Below are 20,845 nucleotides of genomic sequence, written 5' to 3' on the forward strand. Positions count from 1 at the left end.
GTTCGGGCTACAGTTGCAGCAAGTAGTTGGTGCTTTTCTATTTTCTCCATTTCAACTTGTCTCGTGTTAGCAGCGCCACAGGACACTGTGGATAGTGTCATTCATGAGCCCCATTGGGCCACCCCTCAGTCCCTCCCAAAGGTTCTACTGCATCCCACCCACTGTGGGGACAGTGAGGCCAGGTTCCCTAAGAAAACAACACCGTGGCTAAGGAGAAGTAGATGTATTGACCATCAGCTCGCTGTATAGCGGCACCCATGCAGGCTGCTGAGACTGTGCGTGCACCATGCTCCCATCTGTCCCCATCTCACAGCTCAGCATGGAACAGACATGGGTTGAGTCATCATTCTCTTTGCTTTCCAGGACCTTACAACAGAACGCTGATAATGAAAAGTGGTTCAGCCTGGGGAACGAAGTGGCCCTGGCCAAGACCCTTCGGCGCTATCTGCCCTACTTGGGGCTTCTGTCCCAGGCCCCAACCGCGAATGCCCAACCCAGGATCGAACATGAGACACGTCCAGCCAAGGTGATGCTTCAGCCTATTCCTTGTGGCCGGGGTTGTCTTTACTTGCCTGTATGTTTGTCTGTACGATACAGACATTTTAGCAGAGTGAGCAGTCACAGGTCTCAGGCTCCCAGCAGCTGGCCTTTTGACTACAGGCTCTGGATAGTATGAGAAGGGTGAAGCTGTACCCTGGGGCTGTGCTGGCTACAAGCACTCCTGCAGAAAAACTAGTGCTAAGAACCCAGGGCAGAGCTCTGATACCAGTCTGTAGGAAGAGTGTCCAGGAGAAGAGTGGACACACAGCCCAGACGGCAAGAGGACAACAGATTCTGAACATGGCTGGAATTAGGTCTGGTGACCACTGTCCTGTGTTTAACTTAGCAGTTACTATATCCCTAGAGACTTCCAATTTCTGGTAAACTCATCAATGTGGATATCCCGGGACAACAGAAAGACTGCCTGTTTGTGGGTGCTACGGTAGAGTGTCAAGATGACATGGTACCCCAAACAGTAAGATTTTCAGGTGTGGGCATCGGACAATGTCTCTGTCTAAGGCAGGCTTGGGCACAGGGCAATCGGCATGCTTTTGAGGGCCATATTTGCCAGCAAGGTCTAAGGTACAGGCTCATTCGGCCAATGCGCTAGAGCTGGCTTGTCTCAGAGAGGAAGCGTATTTTAAAGGGAGAGTTAGAACTTCAGTGGGCTTTTAAGGTGTGAAAATATTGTGACCAAGTTGTTTTCAGGGCAGCTTACAAGCAGGTCTTGCCAGACTTTGAATTTAAAAAAAAAATTAAAGAGCTCTGGGTACCCAGAAGAAGGTCATTTGGAGCCTGAGATCTAGCTCATCTCTAAGGGTAAGACTGGACATGGTGCACAGGTCAGACTCCTGGGTGCATTGGGCCTTCAACACTAGGGCTCAACATTTCTTCCTAAGGAACGTCTATCACATTACCTCATATGGGCCGTGTTTTCTAAGACTGTAGTGTGTTGCTAAACACCAAGGGACGTCTGGAGGTTTCCCATACACAGTGCTAGGGTTTCGTCAGTCCTGGTAGGTGTATTGTGAGCCCAGCACAGGTGTCTGACTCCTTGAAAATTCTCAAAGTTTCCCCCATGTAGGGTGTCAGCACCATTCACTCTGTGCTGGAACACTGGCTCCTTAGACTGGTGACCACAAGAGACTGTCAGATGTTCTTCCATGTTCCTATGGGCTCTGAACCTTCTCTGGACCTATATAGAGGAGAAGCAATAGTGACTATCCACATCCCCACAGCCAGGAAACAGCAGCTGGCAAGGGGAGCTGGCATTCAGTGTGGCCAGAATTCCACAATAGCAGTCCCACTTCACATTATATTGGTTCTTGGGATCCTTGCTACCACCACCCAGCAGGATGACCTCACACCACAGGTACCCACAGTGGTGCCAGTTGTTGCCTATAACCCAGTCTTTTTACCCACAGCTGTTTTTTTCCCCTTCAAAAACGACCCAGTGTGAACTAATGGACATTGTAATCATCTGACTGGGCATCCATTTCAGAGCGATGGCCACAAGTCATTTAGAAGCTGAGCACTGGGGGGCACTTCTGGCTTACACATTTTCCCTTCTGTGTGCAGATAGATGTTTCTTCATATTAAAAAAAAAAGTGTGAAAGCCCAGAACTCATTATTTTCTGTTGAGTGCTTACATGAGAAAGCTGAGTCATCTCTCTAATGAGCAGCGTCTGCACAAAGGGCAGAAGTGCAGCAGCGATCCAGGCTGCCATGGGGCATCGCAGCCAGCCAAGAACTTGGGGCTTCTCCCACCCCCTCCCACCTGGGTGACATGCTATCTCAGTGGCAATTTAAACTGTAGCCACTGGTGGTATTTCAACATGCAACCAATTTCCAATGAATGGTTTATAAATCATGGCTTTTTTTTTTCTGTGTATCTATCCTGGAGAATCTGGCTCCAGCATAGACAGAATTCTGACTTTATTCTCTTTGAGTCTGTTGGACTGATTACCTCATAACAGAAGCCATAGGGGATAGATTTTCCCTGCTTCTCCTAAACCAACATGGCCAGGAGCCACTCTGACACATGTACTGAGTGCATACTGATGACTAAATCCATGTTATCACTGTTCCCGCATTGTTAGTGGGGTGCCCACCATCTTGCTTTATTGATCAGAGTAGCATCTATCCAGAGTCCTTTCAAATGCATTGTAGAACACTATCATACCCCAGTTTTACCCATAGAGCACCATGATGTCTCACTTCACTTGTCACTGAAGAGAGTCAAACTGAAACTCATTAATAAATTTATTTTAGAAATATTTTGAGAATGTATTTAATATAAAGGAACTATCATGGGCTCTGAGATTATAAAGATAAAAGACTGACCCTGCCCTTTAGAATTGTCAGTCATATTTGATAAAGACACACAACAAACAAAAATGTAGTTGTAACTGAGTAAGTATGTTAATGGAATAGATGTTCAATGAAGGACATGAAGCAAGATGGGAAGGTAGACCAGGGTATTCTGAGTGACAGTGTTCAGAAGGGCAGCTAGAGAACATCTATTGAAAATGTTTATGGTCTAGGGACCTCCACCACCACCCAGTTAGATAGTTAGATGAGCTGCTGCTCCACCTTTTCCAAGAACCCCAAGCTAGCTGAAGATGCACAGAATCCTAAGGACTTGGACTCTACAAATTGGAGCAACAGAGAAACCTCCAGAGTAGGGAAAGGAGCTTCACAGGGACTTCTAGGAGCAACTGTTACATGTAAAGATTGGTCAAGAGCTAGCTGCACAAGATGAGCAGGAACCCTCATACAGAGGGCCAGAGAAATCCTACCAGGACCACAGTCTTTGTGAGTGCATTGCAGGCACTCAACCAGGGCAGCTTGGAGATGTCAGAAAGAGCAGGATGGATGGGATGGAAGTCTGAACAACTTAGATGGGCAATGTGAGGCTAACTGAGCTTCCACATCTTTGAAGACTGGCTAAAGTTTAGAAGTCCAACCCCATGTGTTGGTGGCATGGAGGACCTGGAACTACACAATGTCTTTATAAAGAGTTGAACATGAATCTCCCTGGGTTCCAACCACTCCCTCTTTTCCCATGCTAAGTGAAAGCATATGTCCATGCAAAATGTGCAAAGGAAGTCCTGTGGTAAACTTAGTAGTAGAGAGCAGACACTGAAGTGTCTGTCGACAAGTGCACAGGTGGGTGGAATGGGCCATTAACCATGAATCCCACATTGAGGCAACAGCAAACAGTGTGGGTGGAGATAGAAAGCAGTGGGTAACAGAAGCAGACCACGGCTACCTGGGGATGTGCAGGGGGAAGGGGAGGGCATTTCTACACAGGCAGACAGCCTCTTGTGACAGTTGCTCATTAGTAAAGATGAAAGGAAAATAACCCAATGCAAAATGTGTGAAAATTTTGAACAGATACTTTATTTAGGAAAAAATGTACAAAGGGCCAGTGTGAGTATTAAAGGTGTTTAGTGTGGGGCTGGAGAGATGGATCCATGGTTAAGAGTACTTGTTGCTCTTGCAGAGGACCCAGGTTCAGCTTCCAGGACCCACATGGTAGCTCTCAACTGTTCATCAATTCAGTCCCAAGGGGTCCAATACTCTCTTTTGACCTCCATAGGGAGCAGGAACGCATGTGGTGCACACACATGCATGCAGGCCCTCATACATACACATAAAATAAAAATAAATAAATCTTTTTAAGAACTGTTCAGTGTCACTCATTGAGAAAATGCATCAGTGTTCGCACTACCACTTCCTGTCCACTGGACTGGCTAAGAGGGAAGCAAAGTGGAGGCACTATGGGTATTTATAGCAAGATGATGATGGATGGATATGATCAAAATATGTTGTGTAGATGTATAAAAATGTTTAAAGGATAACTATAAAATATGAAAATTGTGAAGTCAACTCTGGTGAGGATGTGGAATAAGAGATGATTTCATGCTCACAAGAGTAACAGCTGTTACAGCCCTGGCTTGGTGGTTTCTTCTGGGTGGAATCGTTCTTTCTAAGACCAGCAACTCTGCTCTGTATGTCTACAAGGTCAAGACTCACATTCTAAGCTAAGCATAGTGGCATGTGCCTGTGATCTCAGCACTTGGGAATTGGAGAGAGGAGAATCAGAAGGATCAATACCCTATGTCAAGTGTGTGTGTGTGTGTGTGTGTGTGTGTGTGTGTGTGTGTGTGTGTGTGTGTAAACAAAGACTTGTGCCTCACAGCAGATTCACAGATGTTACTTAGCTAGAAATAACATGGATGTCTACCACAGGCCCATTTTGCAGCCAGCCATGTCTGAAGAGGTGCCTCTTGGGAGGAAGTGTTTGGGGATGCAACTTCTGTCTTCTTTGTCAGCATAGAGCTGAGGCTGGAGGGCAGTTTGCATGCATGACATAGTGTTCATTTGATTTTTATTTTAAAAAACTGCTCCTGCTCTCATTAATGTTTCCCTGACAGTTGGCAGGAAGCCAGGCTCCGTGGAAGCTGTCCCCAAGCTAGTTGATGTCCTCACACTCTAGGGGGAGCTGTTTCTAGACCAAGGTGCTGTCTTCACATTTTTTGGGAGCTGTCTCCTGGGTAGTTGATGTCCTTGCACTCTGGGAGACGTGTCTCCAGGCTAGGTGCTATCCTCACACTCTGGGGAAGCTTTCCCAGACCAAGGAGCTGCCTTTCCATCTAGGGGAGCTGTTATGGGGCTAGGTACTGTCTTCAGTTCACATGGTGGTGCCCAATGCAGTCAGGAATCCAGACCCAGCATTTCCTGAGTGCCCTTCCTTCTCCCAATTACCTACCATCTAGAAACACCACAAAGACAATGACCTCTCTGCAAAAGCATTGCATGGTGCAGGAAGCCGGCAGTGCTCACAGGCCACTAACCTACCCACACCTCCCATGGTGCAGCCAGGAGGGTCAGAGCCTATGCCTATGCCATGACAGCCACGAGGTGCTTCTGAGGATCTGTATAGCCCTGTTAGGATACTTTCCTTCTCAGGCCCACATCTAGACCTTTGCCCCTCTGCTTTCCCCTCTGGGTGGGCAGCTGAATTCCTCTCACTGATGACAGGGATGGCTGACCTGCTGGAAGAGGAGGCCAGCTGTAAATGCATAGTAGCAAGGACAAACCAGTGAAATGTCCACCTTTAGATGAGAGTGGGTATGGCACTTTCAGAGTGGAATGGCCACAGACTAAAAAGGCCACTTTCAAACAGTTACTGATAGAGCTGAATTCAGAGTCCTGGAATTCTTGTCAGGCCTTACTTTGATTTGTGTTTAGTCCCCAAACAGAAGTCACCAAAGTCCACTTTCAATGTCAGCTGATCCCTCATTTCATGCCAGGCTAGCAGAGGAGTGCTTTGTCTATATGCAGCAAGACCCTGCTGGCCCCAGCTCTGCCGACTCGCACTGAAATGTCTCATCTGCCTGTCTGTGGGGTGAGGTGACAGTGTCTCATCTGAAGACAGAAGAGGATGGGGAAGAGTGAAAACACGAAGCCCAGGGCAGCCAGGCAGTTGGGATAGCAAAGTCCGGGTACTTTGCTTCTTCTCCTCCCACTCTCTGTGCCTTGACTGTCAAGTGAACAGTGTGGGAGCTCTGCCCCAATCCAGGCTTGATGGGATGGCAGGGAGCAGGGTGCAACAAGTGGCCCTGTCTGTGTTTCTTATTGTTTTCTCTTGGAAGACTCCTAAACCCACAGATGGGGCATCATCTGCACAGGCCCCCAGTCACCACCCACCTACATGGGACCTCTGATTTTCTCTAAGATTAGGCGACTCTTAGTTTACTACCTAATGGCTCTGCAACCATGGGGTTTTGTGAACTGTGAGCACCATGGGCACTGGTTTCTCCCAACAGGAGCCTGTCATCTCTACAACAAAGTACAATATATAGGAGACTCATCCCCTTCCCTAAGGGCAGGAGTGCTGCATTCTGGTGACTTCATGAAGATAGGAAGAGCTACACACAGTAGGCCATACAAAGCCTGGGCCCTTTTGGAAATTGACATCACTGGATATTGAGCTATACATCAAGAAACCTAGAGAGTTGGGTACAGAGAGACAGAAGCATAGGAGACAGATAGGCCTAGACAGACATAAAAATATAGAGACACAAAAAATGAACATAAAGGCGAAGAGAGAGAGAGAGAGAGAGAGAGAGAGAGAGAGAGAGAGAGAGAGAGACAGAGACAGAGACAGAGACAGACTGACAGACTAACAGAAAGAAAGATACATACATAAAGATGCACAGACACTGAGACACACAGAGGGGTAGAGAGAGAGACAGAGACAGAGCAGACAGACAGACAGAAATATACCTACATAAAGATACACAGACACTGAGACACACAGAGAGGTAGAGAGACTTGGGGACAGAGACAGAGCAGACAGACAAACAGACAGAGATATACATACATAAAGATACACAGACACTGAGACACACAGAGAGGTAGAGGGACTTGGGGACAGAGACAGAGACAGAGAGAGAAATTCAGAGAGACAGAGAGATCTATAACAAACTGACAGAGACAGAAAACAAAAACACTGTCTTCTACCATTCCCATGGCTAAGGCCTTACATCAGCGGTCAGTGTCTGGCTGGCTGGCACCTCCCTCCATCCCCTTGGCAACCAGCAATCCAGTGTGTCATGCTATGAGTCCATCTCATTAAGAAGCCTTGGACCCTGCCCCCACTTGCACTATTTTGTCAGGCCTGTGGCTACATCTTGATCAACATGACTGTCAACACTGCCTTTGGGCACACTGGAGAAGATATGTGTTATGTGGTCAACAGTGTCCTGATTTGAGTTTCCTGGTTTTATTTGGATCCTTGACACAAGAGAATATCTGATGAGCTGAGTGGCCAGTGTGCAGATGAGTCTTGTCTATGTAGAGTGTCCTGTGGGAGTCCCAGGACCCCCAGGCCTTCCTGTCAGTCTGAACAATAGCTATGCAAACAGACACAGGGCAAAGGGTCCAAGAGAGGCTCTCTGGTCTAAGAAGGAGACCTGACTTTGCCTCTGGCACTGTAGCCTGCAAATCTAACAGCAAGGAGAGCTGCTCTCTTGATCACCTGGGCAGATGGGCAAATGAGGCAGGCCTCAGCTCCATGAAGTTGCTCTGACCAGCCACACTGAATGCAATCACTCCATTCCAAAGAGCATTGCTTTTCTGAACCTCTTTGTAGTGCGATTCTAATTAGTGATTTATTTCTTGACTTAGCTTCTCTGTTAATCTGCAATCTCTTTGAGGACAGGCCCATGTTAGAAAGATTCTTTCTACTAGAATGTCATCAGAAGCTCAAAACAGTGGCAATAGCAATGCTGCTGCTAATGGTAGGTTTATTGCTGATAGTAGGGAAGCTGATGGTGATGAAGATGTGCTGTAGAGGGGGTGATGCTCATAGGTGGGATGCTGTAGATGGTGGGCTGCTGCTGCTGCTGCTGCTGCTGCTGCTACAGCTATAGTAGAAGCTGCTGCTACTGAGGATGCTGATGATGGTGAGGTTGCTGCTGATGGTGAGACTACTACTGCTGATGATGAAGATGCTATGAATAGAAAGGATGATACTCATAGGTGGGATGCTGTAGGTGGTGGTGGGCTGCTGATGGTGGGGTTACTGGGCTGCTGATGGTAGTGATACCACTGATGGTGGCCACCATTCATTACATTCCTCTTCTGAGCTATCTGCTAAACTAGGCACTTCTGTTAGCCTCCCTAATCTGTAAAGCTACTTTCAAAGAAAGGGACATTATTTGTTCTGGTCTTCCAGGTGTTAAAAGTAAAGCTCAAGAAATCAGATGGGGGTTTCAGATCTGTGTAGTGAGAGAGCTGTGATGACAGGATCACTCCCCTTCCCAACGGGCCTTCTTTCCTGTTAGTTTCTCACTGTGCTGAGCGGCTCTGCCCTTGCTTATGTAGTAATGGTTGAGGAAGGGGAGTGCCTGGAGGAAAATCCCCCCTGCTGAATCCCAGAAAATTCTGGGAATACTCTCAGATGTATCATGCCTCCCAGTGGGCCTCATCCAGCACTCCAACTGGGTCCTACAAATGACTGGACACTTCTCAGACCACAAGTGCCACCCTGAGTTGGAAACTGACCAGTCTTCTTGTTTCTAGGTTATTTATCTCCAGGTGTCTTGCATACCACCTAATATTACTTCTGGAATAACCTCATTATTGATATGTTGAGACTCAAAACATCTTCAAGCTAGAGACTGTGGAAACATCTATAACTCTGAGTGAAGGAAACAGTGCAGCCAGGGCTCTCCTCAGCACTCTTGGGGTGTCTGACTGTCAGAAAGCACAGTGGTGACAGTAGTGATGGACGTGATGACCGGGGAGGCTGCCATGCCCGTCCACGTCTGTGCGACTGATGCTAAGCCATGCTGGAGCTTGCATCTGCGTGGGTCTCGAATAGACTCCCTGGAATAAATTCCCTCCTTTGAGTTGCTGAAGATCAAGTCCCTTGCTGGTTTTGACCCCTGCCTCTAGTTGCCCCCTTTGAAGGCAACAGACTGACTATGCCATTGCATGGGACCAGGAAGTAGGATACCAGGGAACCAACATTTTCTGAGATTTTTTTTTAAAGACTCTTATTTGTGCTATATGTGGGAATGCTTTTTCCTCCTCTTCGCCTTCATTTGAGTCAGAGCATAAACACGGAGAGCAGATTGTCTGTCCCAGCCTGCTGCACAGATGTGCTGAGCCTGGTGTCTCTGCCTGGAGCTGTCCAATATGGGGCGCTAATTAGAGATCCTCTGAGTGGAGCCCGTCAGGCTGCATTACAGTGAGGTGAGGAAGGATGCTGCAGGCACATTAATGAGCATTCAGATGTGGGCCCCGGCCTCTGGTGCAGTGACTGGGCTGTGTGTACAGTCTCCTGAATGGTGCAGAGCAGTGGAGCCTGCACCTGACTCTGTCACCTGTTTGTGGGGATGGCTGGAGGGGCTGCTCTTGTGGCAGCGTTCTTGATCATGTTCCCCCTCCCTCTTCTCACATTTTCTTTTCTAAATGAAGACCAGTCGATTCCAGCTAGTCTTGTACACAAAACTAAACAATTTGGATGACAACTAGAGTTACATCATTTTGGAAACAATAACAACAGCAGAATAAGAGTCTAAGAGATGATGTTGAAACTCCTTTCTCAGGAGAAACAAGTCTCAAAAGGTGCAGTGATCTGTTCAAGTGCTTACACAGGAGCTGCTCCTGGGTCCACAGCAAACGTGTGCTAACCTCCAGCTTCCTGTAGGAAAACCTGTCCCTTGGGGTGGAGAAATAGCTTGGTTGGTGATGTGCTTCCTGCATAAGCATAAAGACCTGAATTTGGATGCCTGCCACCCATGTGAAAAACCAGGAATGGGGACACACACATTCCTGTAATTCCAAAGATGAGCAGCAGGAGACAGGAGCATCCTTGAGGCTTTCTGGCCAGGTAGTCCTGCCAAGTTAGTGAGGTCCATGTGCAGTGAGAATTTATTTATTTATTTTATTTTTGTCTCAAAATACAAAACTGGAGAATAATAGAAGACGACACCCAATACTGACCTCTGGCCTCCAAGTGCACATGTATACACACAGAGACATGTTCTTTCTCTCAAGTAGGATTTAGACTTGTATCAGTGAGCAGTCAGGGCTGGGGAAGGAAGAGGCTTCGGATAGGCACTTGGAACATCTGTTGAAGTGAAGGTGTGTTTACAGGAAAGCTATTCTTCTGAGTCACAGCAAACACCCACACAGGTAGCAGATTCTGATATTTCTTCAGGGACGATGTACAAATGGTCACTAAGCACATAAGATCCCTCAACATCAGCAGGCACCAGAGGAGTGCAAACAAGATAAAACATGATGAGACCCTGCTTCCTAGCCACAAGTCTGACTGGTAGAAATAACTATGAGGATAATGAGATGACAAGAGACACTCAGCCCCATTCTTTGTTTGGTAGGGCCGCGGAAGAAGCTGGCAGCTCTTGAAATGTTAAATATAGTGATAATAATATGACCCTATGAATTCACTGTTAGGCTTATACCCAAGAGAACCAACATATGTCCATCTCCCAGACTTGGCAGCATACAGTGATCTAACAGCATTATTCAAAGTATCCCAAAGTGGAAGACAGCCTGGGTGTCCATCATCTTGTCTATAAAAAATAGAATGTGTTAACAACGAACTGAGGAGGCTCACTCAGCCCTGAAGAGGAAGATTTTGGCACACGCCATAAAGTGGCCCAGATGCAAATGGACACATGCTATGAGGGTCCATTTACACAAATGTCTGCAGGGGACCAAGTTCTCAGATGCAGAAAGTAAAACTGTGGTTGCCTGGGCTGGTGACAGAGAAATGGGACCCTGCACAATGTTCTGATTTTAGGATGTTCAGGAATTACTTGGTGTCGATGTTTACACATCTGTGAACACATTAAAAACTACAGAATTGTATGATTTCATGGCCTGCTGCATCTCAAGAAAGCTGCTACTTAAAAACCATTGCTACAGTAACTACAAAGTGTGGAGCTTGGCCAATAAACAATGCTCATATGTCAGAGATGCTTGGTGCCATCGGGCCATGAGGATGGAGCCCAGGCCTCCTGAGCACAGGCCGATGGAGACCTAACTCTTACCTTGTCTCATCTTCCCCTCTAGGGTGAGGACTCTTTCCCCGAGAACATCCTGACCTATGTGGCTCACACGTCTGCACTGACCTATCCTCCTGCAGCTCGGGTCAAGTATCCTGACAACCTTCTGTGGCCCCTTAACCGGCTCCAGCCGGATGAGCTCAGCCCTAAGGTAGATAGCGATGTGGACAAACAGCAGCTGATTGCTGCACTCAGTGCAGACACTGCTCAGAGGCCTCCCAGAGAAAATGACCCAGGGCCACAGTACCTTCTACATAGTCCCATGAGAGCATCAAAGTCCTTCTCCGCACCTGCTGCTTCTCAGAGATGGCCTTTACCTCCAGGAGACGCCAAAGACGCCCTGAGCATGGGAGACGGTGAGTGTTTTAATAGTCTGCTTTCACTGCATTGACCTTGATGATTTCTTCCTGGGGGGTATTTCCATTACACACCTCTTGTTGACACAATGGGACAGAGGGATCCTATGTGGGCCCAGGGTCCCTCTTGGTGGAGGAAAATCCTGTCAGAGGGACCCCCACATAGGGGAAGAGGTAAGTGCTCTGGGTACAGATAGCTGGTGTAGCTCTTACCTCCTAAGGCTGGCTCTTGGACTCTGTCATCTACTGTGTGTTTTTCAACACAGACTAGGAATGTTGTCAGGCATTCATGCCATGTCATTCTGGGTGGGCAAATCCAGAACTGACTCTCATACACGGTCAAGTAGTTATTCCTCAGGAGTGTCTAGTCTGTGGTACTACCCACAATGCAGTGGTGTGTAGTGCAGACCTCAATGTGGCCCTTGTCAATGCTGTGGTTTTTAGTTTCTTGGTAAGAGTGATGAACTTCCGTGGCTATCTATAGGCTGTCAGTTTTCTGAAGGACTTTATCACATTCTGAATTTTGCTGCTTGTATCCCAGTGATGTTTAAGTTACCTCTACTCTGTGTCTGACATGTGGCCATTTCTATTTGATCTCAGTGAGGGGGGTGTAGTGGGTAGCTGTTCCAGCTTTGACCTGGAAGTACTACCCCCACTGAGGCTTCGGTAACTGTCATGTCTACAAGGTTAGGCTGAGACAGGGGCCCTTAAGACCCGAGATCCGGATGGGCTGGTTCTCTTGGTTCCTGGATCCTGGACGCTGGAGGTAGACCAAGCGGAGTTTTCCAGAGAACACTGCTGAACTTTGCTACACCTCTCCTGGATCCTGTAACCTATCCCTTCACTTGTAAGTTACCCCACAAAATAAACCTCCCTTTTAACTATGTGGAGTGGCCTTAATACTACAACCAATAAGGGGTTTATGGAAATGCTCTGTGCTTCTGGGAGGGGCCCACTGCCTTACCCTTGCCTCCTTTAAGTTTGCTGGTGGGTGGGGTGCCATATCCCAAAGGGGTCACCTAGCCCTTATGGCAAGCTTTGGCTTTATCATCCACATACACCTCAGGGACTGGAAAGCTTCCCGGTTCCTTGATATGCTGAGTCCACCCTAAAAAAACAAACACTCCAACCCCAGTCCTCTCCTTAAAATGTTCAGATGGATGTGCAGTGAGTGTTTGCCATCCCTCCCCCACCCCATCCTGGCCCCTGGGCTCCGGGAAGGCAGTGCCCCACACTCTCCGTTTGTTGCTTGTAGCTTGTATCCCAGGGCTATCTTGGACAGCTGCGTTGTTTGCTCAGTGAATGAATGAATGGACTCATCTGCAAATTATCCCAATTGTTGCTCACTCAGCCTTCAAAAGCTGTGTTATCATCAAGTTCATTTTCCAGGAGAGCAAAAAACCTTCAGGGCTTAATGGTGGTACCCAACCAAATGTCTGGATTTGTCGAGAACCAGCTGGCTAAATACCAACTAAACACTATTAAGATTTTTGTTTGGGCTAACAGGTCCTGGGCTTTGGTCATTGAAATCACGGTTTGCATTCCTCTTAAATATGTATATATAGTTACCATATAGTGGGGGAGACAATGCCCCAGTTAGACATTTTATATCACCATGTGAAACCTCCAGTGCCAGAAACAGATTACATTCACCATGGGGATGAGGCTTGGTTTTGGTTGTATTCCTAACCAAATATAAAAACAACAAGTATAGAGGTCTTGCATAACAGATACACAAGAATCATTCTATTTCACCCAGGACACGGGGGTCGGGCAATGCTTTGCAGGACTCACAAGGCTCCTCCCTGAGTTCTGTCATCAGGTAGCGGCTGTCTGCCTGTCTTGTCTCTTTACTCTTAACACTTGGACTATCTCTCCCCGGGTCTCTGAACAAAAATTTAAAGTGGTAGAAAGTTCTGTGTCCATTTCTGTTGTTGTGATACATTTTTTAAACCAAAGGGCTAGCCAGATGGCTCATTGTGTAAGAGTTCTTATTGCACAGGCATGGGCACCTGAATTCAAATACCAGAACCCCTGTGAAAAGCTGTGTATGGCCAGGAGTGTGCCTGTACACTCAGCACTGTGGGGACAGAGACAGGAAAATGGCTGGGGCTAAATGGCCTAGCTCCAGGTTCAGTGAGAAACTTTGTCTCAAGACAATAAAATTAAAAGTGACAGAGCAAGTCACCTGAGGTCCTCCTCTGGCCTCCAGGAATGTACACAGGCATGCACATGCGCACACAGCCATGCAGTGTGCACACAGGCATGCACATGCACGCACAGGCATGCACATGTGCACACAGGCATGCAGTGTGCACACAGGCATGCACATGTACACACAGGCATGCACATGTACACACAGGCATGCACATGTGCACACAGCCATGCACTTGTACACACAGGCATACACATGCACACACAGGCATGCACATGTACACACAGGCATGCACATGTGCACACAGCCATGCACTTGTACACACAGGCATGCACTTGTACACACAGGCATGCACATGTACACACAGGCATGCACATGTACACACAGGCATGCAGTGTGCACACAGGCATGCAGTGTGCACACAGGCATGCACATGTACACACAGGCATACACATGCACACACAGGCATGCACATGTACACACAGGCATGCACATGTGCACACAGCCATGCACTTGTACACACAGGCATGCACATGTGCACACAGGCATGCACATGCACACACAAGTATGCACATGTACACACAGGCATGCACTTGTCCAAAGCAGTTTGGCTTCTCTTCTCCCATTCCTTACCAAGGCCACATATATAATGCTTTTCTACATGCCCACATGAAATGAAAAGGTGGACTGCTTGAGTCCTATGAAACACACCAGACAACGCAATGAGTGCCTGTCCCAGACTGATTTTTTCAGACACCTTTGAGAGCTAAATGACACTTAACTATGATACACCTCTCAAATTGTAGTGAGCCCATTTTTACATTGTTGGATTGTTTTCAGTAAATATAGACAAGACACTGATGTAGATGTTCATGTCTCTTGGTAGAAACCCAAATGAAGGTAGAATAAAATAATAAGTGAATTTTCCTGAATTTGTTGAAATCAAGCAACAATGAAATGGGCTTCAGCAATCAAACAGACTGCATGCCCTCTAAACGAAAGGGCACAGGATGATGATGAGGGTGTTAAAGGTGATGATGATGGTGGTGATGATGGGGTAGCAAGGAGGGTGACGGTGGTGTTGGTGATGACAATTGTAAGGACGGTGGTCATGATGACGGTGAAGGTGGCTAGGAAGGAAGCAAGGTCAGTGGTGGTGGTCACGGTGATGGTAATGACGGAGTGGTAGTGATCATGGTAAAGGCGGTGGTCATGGCGAGAGTGATTGTGATGGTAAGGATGGTATTGAAGGTGGTAAGGACGATGATGGGTGAGGATGGTGAATGTGGGGTGGGGAGACTGAGGCTGATGGTGAAGATGATGGTGATGACGGCGAGGATGATGATGGAGACGGCGAGGATGATGATAGGTGGTGAGGACTGGCAAAAGTGGTGAGATGATGGGGACTATAGAAAGCAAGATAAATATTGATGTGACTAAAATCTCCTTCCGACATACTAAGGAGCAAAAGCTATTATGTGTGATTCACTTCTCTCTCACTGAGGCAATTTTGCAGTGAAGCTGTCTGCTTGCTATCACTCACTCAGTAAAGCATGTAACATTTTGTTTGGGCAACCCTGCAAAGACATATAATTTCAGCAGGTCAGCCCGCACAGCTGTGCGTGCAGAGTCACTGTGAGGTGATCTCCTATTTCAGGACTACATATTTGATGTTCTGACATTTCATGTAATTGCCCTGCTAGAGCCCACATGGAGCATTGAAAGCTACTTAAAATGTCATTATGAGCAAGCCAGAGCTCAGAGATCTGTGGTGCAATGGACAGAACAAAAGATGGTCTGCTTTGATGGCATTTGACTGGGCTGAGCTGTACCCCGTCTTCCAGCAGGGCAGCTGGACTTTCAGAGAATCATTTTTTCATTGCAGTCCATCCTTAAGGGGGTGGCAGTGATGCCTTTGTGATTTTTAGTGTAGACATAAGATGCTCAATGTATGGTTTGTAGCCAGTTATGTGGAGATGACTTCCATTATGTGCTGCTGAATCCCTATTTGCTAGCCAGCAACCTAGAACTTTTCATGGTGTCTTCCAAGTGTTCTTAAAGTGATCATTCACTATATGGACATCTGAGGAGATTCTTTCTTAGATGAGACATAGTGATTGTAGAAGGTACACTTTATTTCATCAGGAAGATGGAAGTGTCCATTTCAGGGCCCCACCACAGCTGTGGACATGGCTGTTGGTCATGTCTCCTTTTATCTGACCTTCATCTTCAGGAGTACAGAGTCTTGAAGGGCGGTGTGCATGGTCCGTACTGCCATATTTCCTCTCTGTATGAAGAGACAAGAAAGAACTGGATGGGGACCATGGGAGAGTATGTTTCTGAACTGCTGCATGTCAGAGCAGAAGGTGAGGACAGTGTCCTTCTGGATGACCATGCTGAGCGCTGGCCACCAGAAAGATGACCTTCCTGCTTCCTTGCATTCCATTTCCTCAAAGCTTCACTCAGGTGAGAACCCTTGAGAGGCTACAGGAGGTTGGATAGGTATCCCAGATCCCAGGGGCATGTGTGACAGGGCTGGACTTGACCTGGGTCTGGTGATTCTCAAACATCTTGCTTCTCCACGTGGTGATGCTTGTCTGGAAGAATCAACCCCACTGGCTGTGAACCTTTGGGATTTCTGCATGGCTAGCTTGCTTGTAAGCCGTCGGAGTACCTGACATTATTTCTAACAGGACTAGTGCAAGACAGTGTGTCATGGAGGGACATGGGCATGAGTTCCCAGTCCTACCTTCAGGCCCCAGTGCTGATCCTTCCACAGTCCCACTGCTTGGCCACCAACTGTTTGGGTTCCCCTCTTTCTGCCCCATGTCACATCCAGTCTGGCAGAAGATGCCCTGCTTGCCTTCAACAGACTTTAGTTGCCTTTCTTCTCCTCTCCAGTGCTGCTCCACCTGCCCTACCACTGACCTGGAGGTTGTGTGTGACCTTCCTTTGACCTCCCTGCCTTGACCTTGTTTCCATGCTGCAGGATGGTTCTTTCAAGAAGTGACTCAGATGAGCTTTTCAATCCTGAACCTTCTTGTGGTGTATATGACCCTGTAAAGTCTGCAGCCTCCCACTTCATCTCTCCCTCCATGTGCTGGTAACTCTTCCCGTTGCTTGCTACCTTTTAGCCACACTGAACTCTTCTTTGCTTGGCCCAACAAGCCGGGCATTTTCTACTCCAGTGGCTTTGCCCTTGTTACTTCTGCCTAGAGAGCCTTTCTCCCAGGATGCAGTGGGGCCATGCTGTTCCTCCTTTGACTCTATAGTTAAGCTTCACTTCTCCTTGAGTGTTCTCCAGTGATCCTTTATAAAACAAAGCCCTTCACTGAGGTGCCTCCCCTCGCCTCTTCCTACCACTGTAGACAATATGTAGGTCATGTTTCCAATAGTTTATTTTCCATTTTCTGATGTTGATAAAGAAACGTTCCTTGAATGGTAGGCAGGGTTTACTGGTATCTCTCTGGTTCTGGAAAGTATCCAGTACATAGAAAACACACGATAGAAGTATGTATAAGAAATATGGGAAACTTACCTCCTGAACTCCTCGTCAGTCAGCTTTCAGAGACTTGGGTAGATCCCCAAGGCAGAGCTCAAGAGAACTTGTAAGTGTAAAAAAGATATGGGACATGTGGGGGCATGAGGAGATCTTGGCCTTACACAGAGAAGGTGATCTGAGAGAAACATCATCATGAGAGAGCCGGCAGGGTATCCTGGAGGACACTTCAATGCTCCATTGCATTGTAGTCAGCATGCTACAAAGCAGGGTCTGACAACACCATGGTGATACCTGCCCTCCTCTTCCATTCCATCCCAACAGTTCCTCCAATGCTTACAACACAGTGTAGAACTGGAGGGGAGCTTGCATCGGAAAGGGAGAATGCCTGTCCAGAGCAGCAGAGTGACTGTGAGCCCTGATATTGGTTGCGCTGATGCTATGGAACTTTTGGACTAGGGACAGGCAGCAGGAAAGGTCACTGCAGGGGTCTAGGACTGAGCGTCACAGCTGACTTGATGATGAGATAGCATCAGCCAACAAGTCAAGATAAAAATTTTTGGTGCTCCTGGGAGAGGCTGTGCAGGTTGAGGATAGAGAATGGACACCTGCCCCGTGCTTGTGGAGGCTCTGGGGAGGGAGCACTCCTGCAGATTGTCTTGTTTGGCTCTCGGTGCTCACTAGAGCCATGGGGCTTATTCAACACTTGGAAAAAGCTGTCATTCATCTACAAATGCACTTTCCTACCATGGAAAGTGCACTCAGAGCATTGCTCGGTCTCACTCACATATCTGGCCCCCTCCTGGTGTCCATGCCTACAGAGAGTGGCAGCTTCCCAACACTCAGCCTCTTGATTTAAGAATTGCATTGGCTCGTCTTTATACTGTGTTCCAAGGACACAGACAATTACATTTCATGTACTTATAGTGAGGTTTAACACACATCCAGAAACTGTTTTGATTACTCTTTATTCTTTTTAAAAATTTTTATTAATTAAATCTTTTCATTTATTTTACATCTAACCGCAGTTTCCCCTCCCTCCTCTCCTCCCGCCTGCCCCCCATCTTTCCACCCCTCAATCCACTCTTCCTCCATCTCCAGGCAGGCCTCCCATGGGAATCAATGAAGCATGACACATCAAGTTAAGGCAGGACCAAGCTCCTCCCCCTGCATCAAGGCTGGGCTAGGCAACCCAGCATGGGGAACAGGTTCTAAAAAGCCAGCTAAAGCGCCAGGGACAGGACCTGATCCCACTGCTAGGAGCCCCACAAACAGACCAAGCTACACAACTGTCACCCACATGCAAAGGGCTTAGGTCAGTCCCATGCAGGCTCCCTATCTGTGGGGCCAGAGTCTATGAGCTCCCAGGAGCCCAGGTCAGCTGTCTCTTGCTCACTTATGTTCATAACAGCATTATTCATAATAGCCAGAACCTGGAAACAACCTAGATGCCCCTCAACCAATGAATGGATAAAGAAAACGTGGCAAATACACACAATGGAGTACTACTCAGCAGTTAAAAACAAAAAAAACAAAAAACAAAGAAAACAATAAAAAACAAAAAACAAAACAAAACAATGACATCATGAAATTTGCCTGAAAATGGATGGGTAGAATAAACAATCATCCTGAGTGAGGTAACCCAGACCCAGAAAAACAAACATGGTATATACTCAATAAGTGGTTATTAGCTGTAAAGGATAACCAGGCTACAGTTCATAGACCCAGAGAGGCTAGGTAACAAGGAGGGCTCAAAGAGGGATGCATGAATTTCCCTGGGAACAGGAAATAGAAGAGATCTACTGGGTAAACTGGGGGGCGAGATGGGGGAGGGGACAGGAACATGAGGGGTTGGGTTAGGCAGGTTGGGGGCAGGATGGAGAGAGAGAGTAATGAAAGAGGTATCTTGATGGGGGGCATTTGGGGGTTAGGAAGAAACTTGGTGCCAGGGAGACTCTGAGGACTCCACAAGGTTGACCCCAGCTCAGACTCCTAACAATAGTGGAGAATGTGCCTGAACTGGCCTTCTCCTGTAATCAGATTGGTGACTACCACAGTTGTCATCAGAGAGCCTTTATCCAGTAGCAGATGGAAGCAGATGCAGAGATCCACAGCCAAGCACTGGGATGAGCTCTGGCAGTCCTGTTGAAGAAAGGGAGAGGGATTGTATGAGCCGGGGGGTCAAGGTCATGATGGGGGAACCCACAGATTATTTTTTATTCTATCTCATTTTCATATTTTATTAGTTTTCTATTAAATACCCAATTTATACTTTTGCTTTAATAACTCCAGCTCCAAAGTCAAATAGTAATCTCCCCACCCCAAAGATGTAATTTGGATTTTATCTTTTATAAAATCAGTAAATTAACTGGGCTACCTTTGTTCAATAATAAAAATAAGTAATACAGTTTTTAAATCTTTTCAAAAAGGTAGAGTTTTAGACTTTGCATATTTTCAAGGTTTATAGTAAGTTTGGGGGATGTTTGTCATATCTGTTTATGTCAGCCTGACAGCTTGCAGGGTAAAATGCATGCAGTGGTTTACAAATAGATTATTTTGCAAAAGTTTGGAGGCTATTTAGTTGAAATTCAGGAAAGAAAGTTGCTTCATAAACACTGGAATAAGTGACAGGTTGGGTGACAAGTTAGCCTGAATACTTGTCTATTTTAAGAGAAAACATAGTGGTGGGAAATGTCACTCAGTCCTCTCATGGTGCTTGTTTTATTATGAAAAAACGGATTTGTTGTATAGTCCAACTGACCCCTAATGCTAGATCCTCTTGCATCAGCCTCCAAAGTGTTGGGATCACCACACCTGGCTCTTACAGTAGCCTAATGGTTGGCCTGACCCATAAATTAAAGTTTGCTTCTGGTGTCTACTGTCTAAGTCCTTCTAGATTCAAAATATTTGGGGGTGTGTTCTATATGTGTGGTGTGTATGCATTTATATGTGCATATATATGTTATATGTATATGGTGTGTGGTATGTATGTGTGTATGTGAACAATTTTGTAGCCTTCCAGAAAATTATGCCCTTAATTTTCAATATTTTCTTGCTTGTAATAATGTTTTCTTCTGGGCTCTGAACATAATGGTTGCCCAATATAAGTTGATAAACTGGATGGATGGAATGGGTGGATGGGAAATATGTAGGCAAAAGGATACATGAGTGATAAGTGGGTAGACAATGAATGCATACATAGGGATGGATGGGTGGATGGATAGATAAGTAGATTTATTGGTTGATAGGTAGGTGGAGAGATTAGTGAGGGAAGGATGTGCAGAAGGATGCATGGATGGGTGGATGTGTGTGTGTATGTGTATGAATAAATGGATGGATAGTTGAGTAAATGAGTAGATGAGTGGAACTTGGGACCTGGCTTTAATGGCTGAAATTTACATTTTATTTTAAAATTTAAGCTTATACTTTGACAAGGAGAGTAGTATTGAAAATCATAATCATTTAAAATTTTTAAGATTTATTTTATATGTATGAGTTCTTGCCTGTATGTATGTATGAAACCATGTACAGGTCTGGAGGCCAGAAAAAGGTGTCGGATCCCATGGAACTGGAGCTAGTATGGTAGTGAACCACAGTGTGGATACTGGTAACTGAATTAGGGTCCTCTGCAAGAGCAGCAAGTGTTTTTAACCATTGAACCATCTCCTCAAATCCCATGTGTAAT

The 20,845-nt window shown here is 46.5% G+C and overlaps 1 protein-coding gene across 4 annotated transcripts in view; it reads left to right on the forward strand.

Annotated features, from left to right (window-relative positions):
- Ptprn2 (protein tyrosine phosphatase receptor type N2) overlaps positions 1-20,845 on the forward strand; it is a 738,491-nt gene that overhangs the window by 284,992 nt on the left and 432,654 nt on the right. For all 4 annotated transcript variants that reach the window (XM_052739188.1, XM_052739186.1, XM_052739187.1 and 1 more), the window contains 2 exons: positions 364-526; positions 11,158-11,506. In XM_052739188.1, the coding sequence (XP_052595148.1) occupies positions 364-526; positions 11,158-11,506 (512 nt within the window). The remainder of the gene's footprint in view (positions 1-363; positions 527-11,157; positions 11,507-20,845) is intronic.

The sequence above is a fragment of the Peromyscus californicus genome, unplaced genomic scaffold, assembly GCF_007827085.1.
Source record: "Peromyscus californicus insignis strain IS unplaced genomic scaffold, ASM782708v3 Scaffold_15__1_contigs__length_86483966, whole genome shotgun sequence".
Lineage (NCBI taxonomy): Eukaryota > Metazoa > Chordata > Mammalia > Rodentia > Cricetidae > Peromyscus > Peromyscus californicus.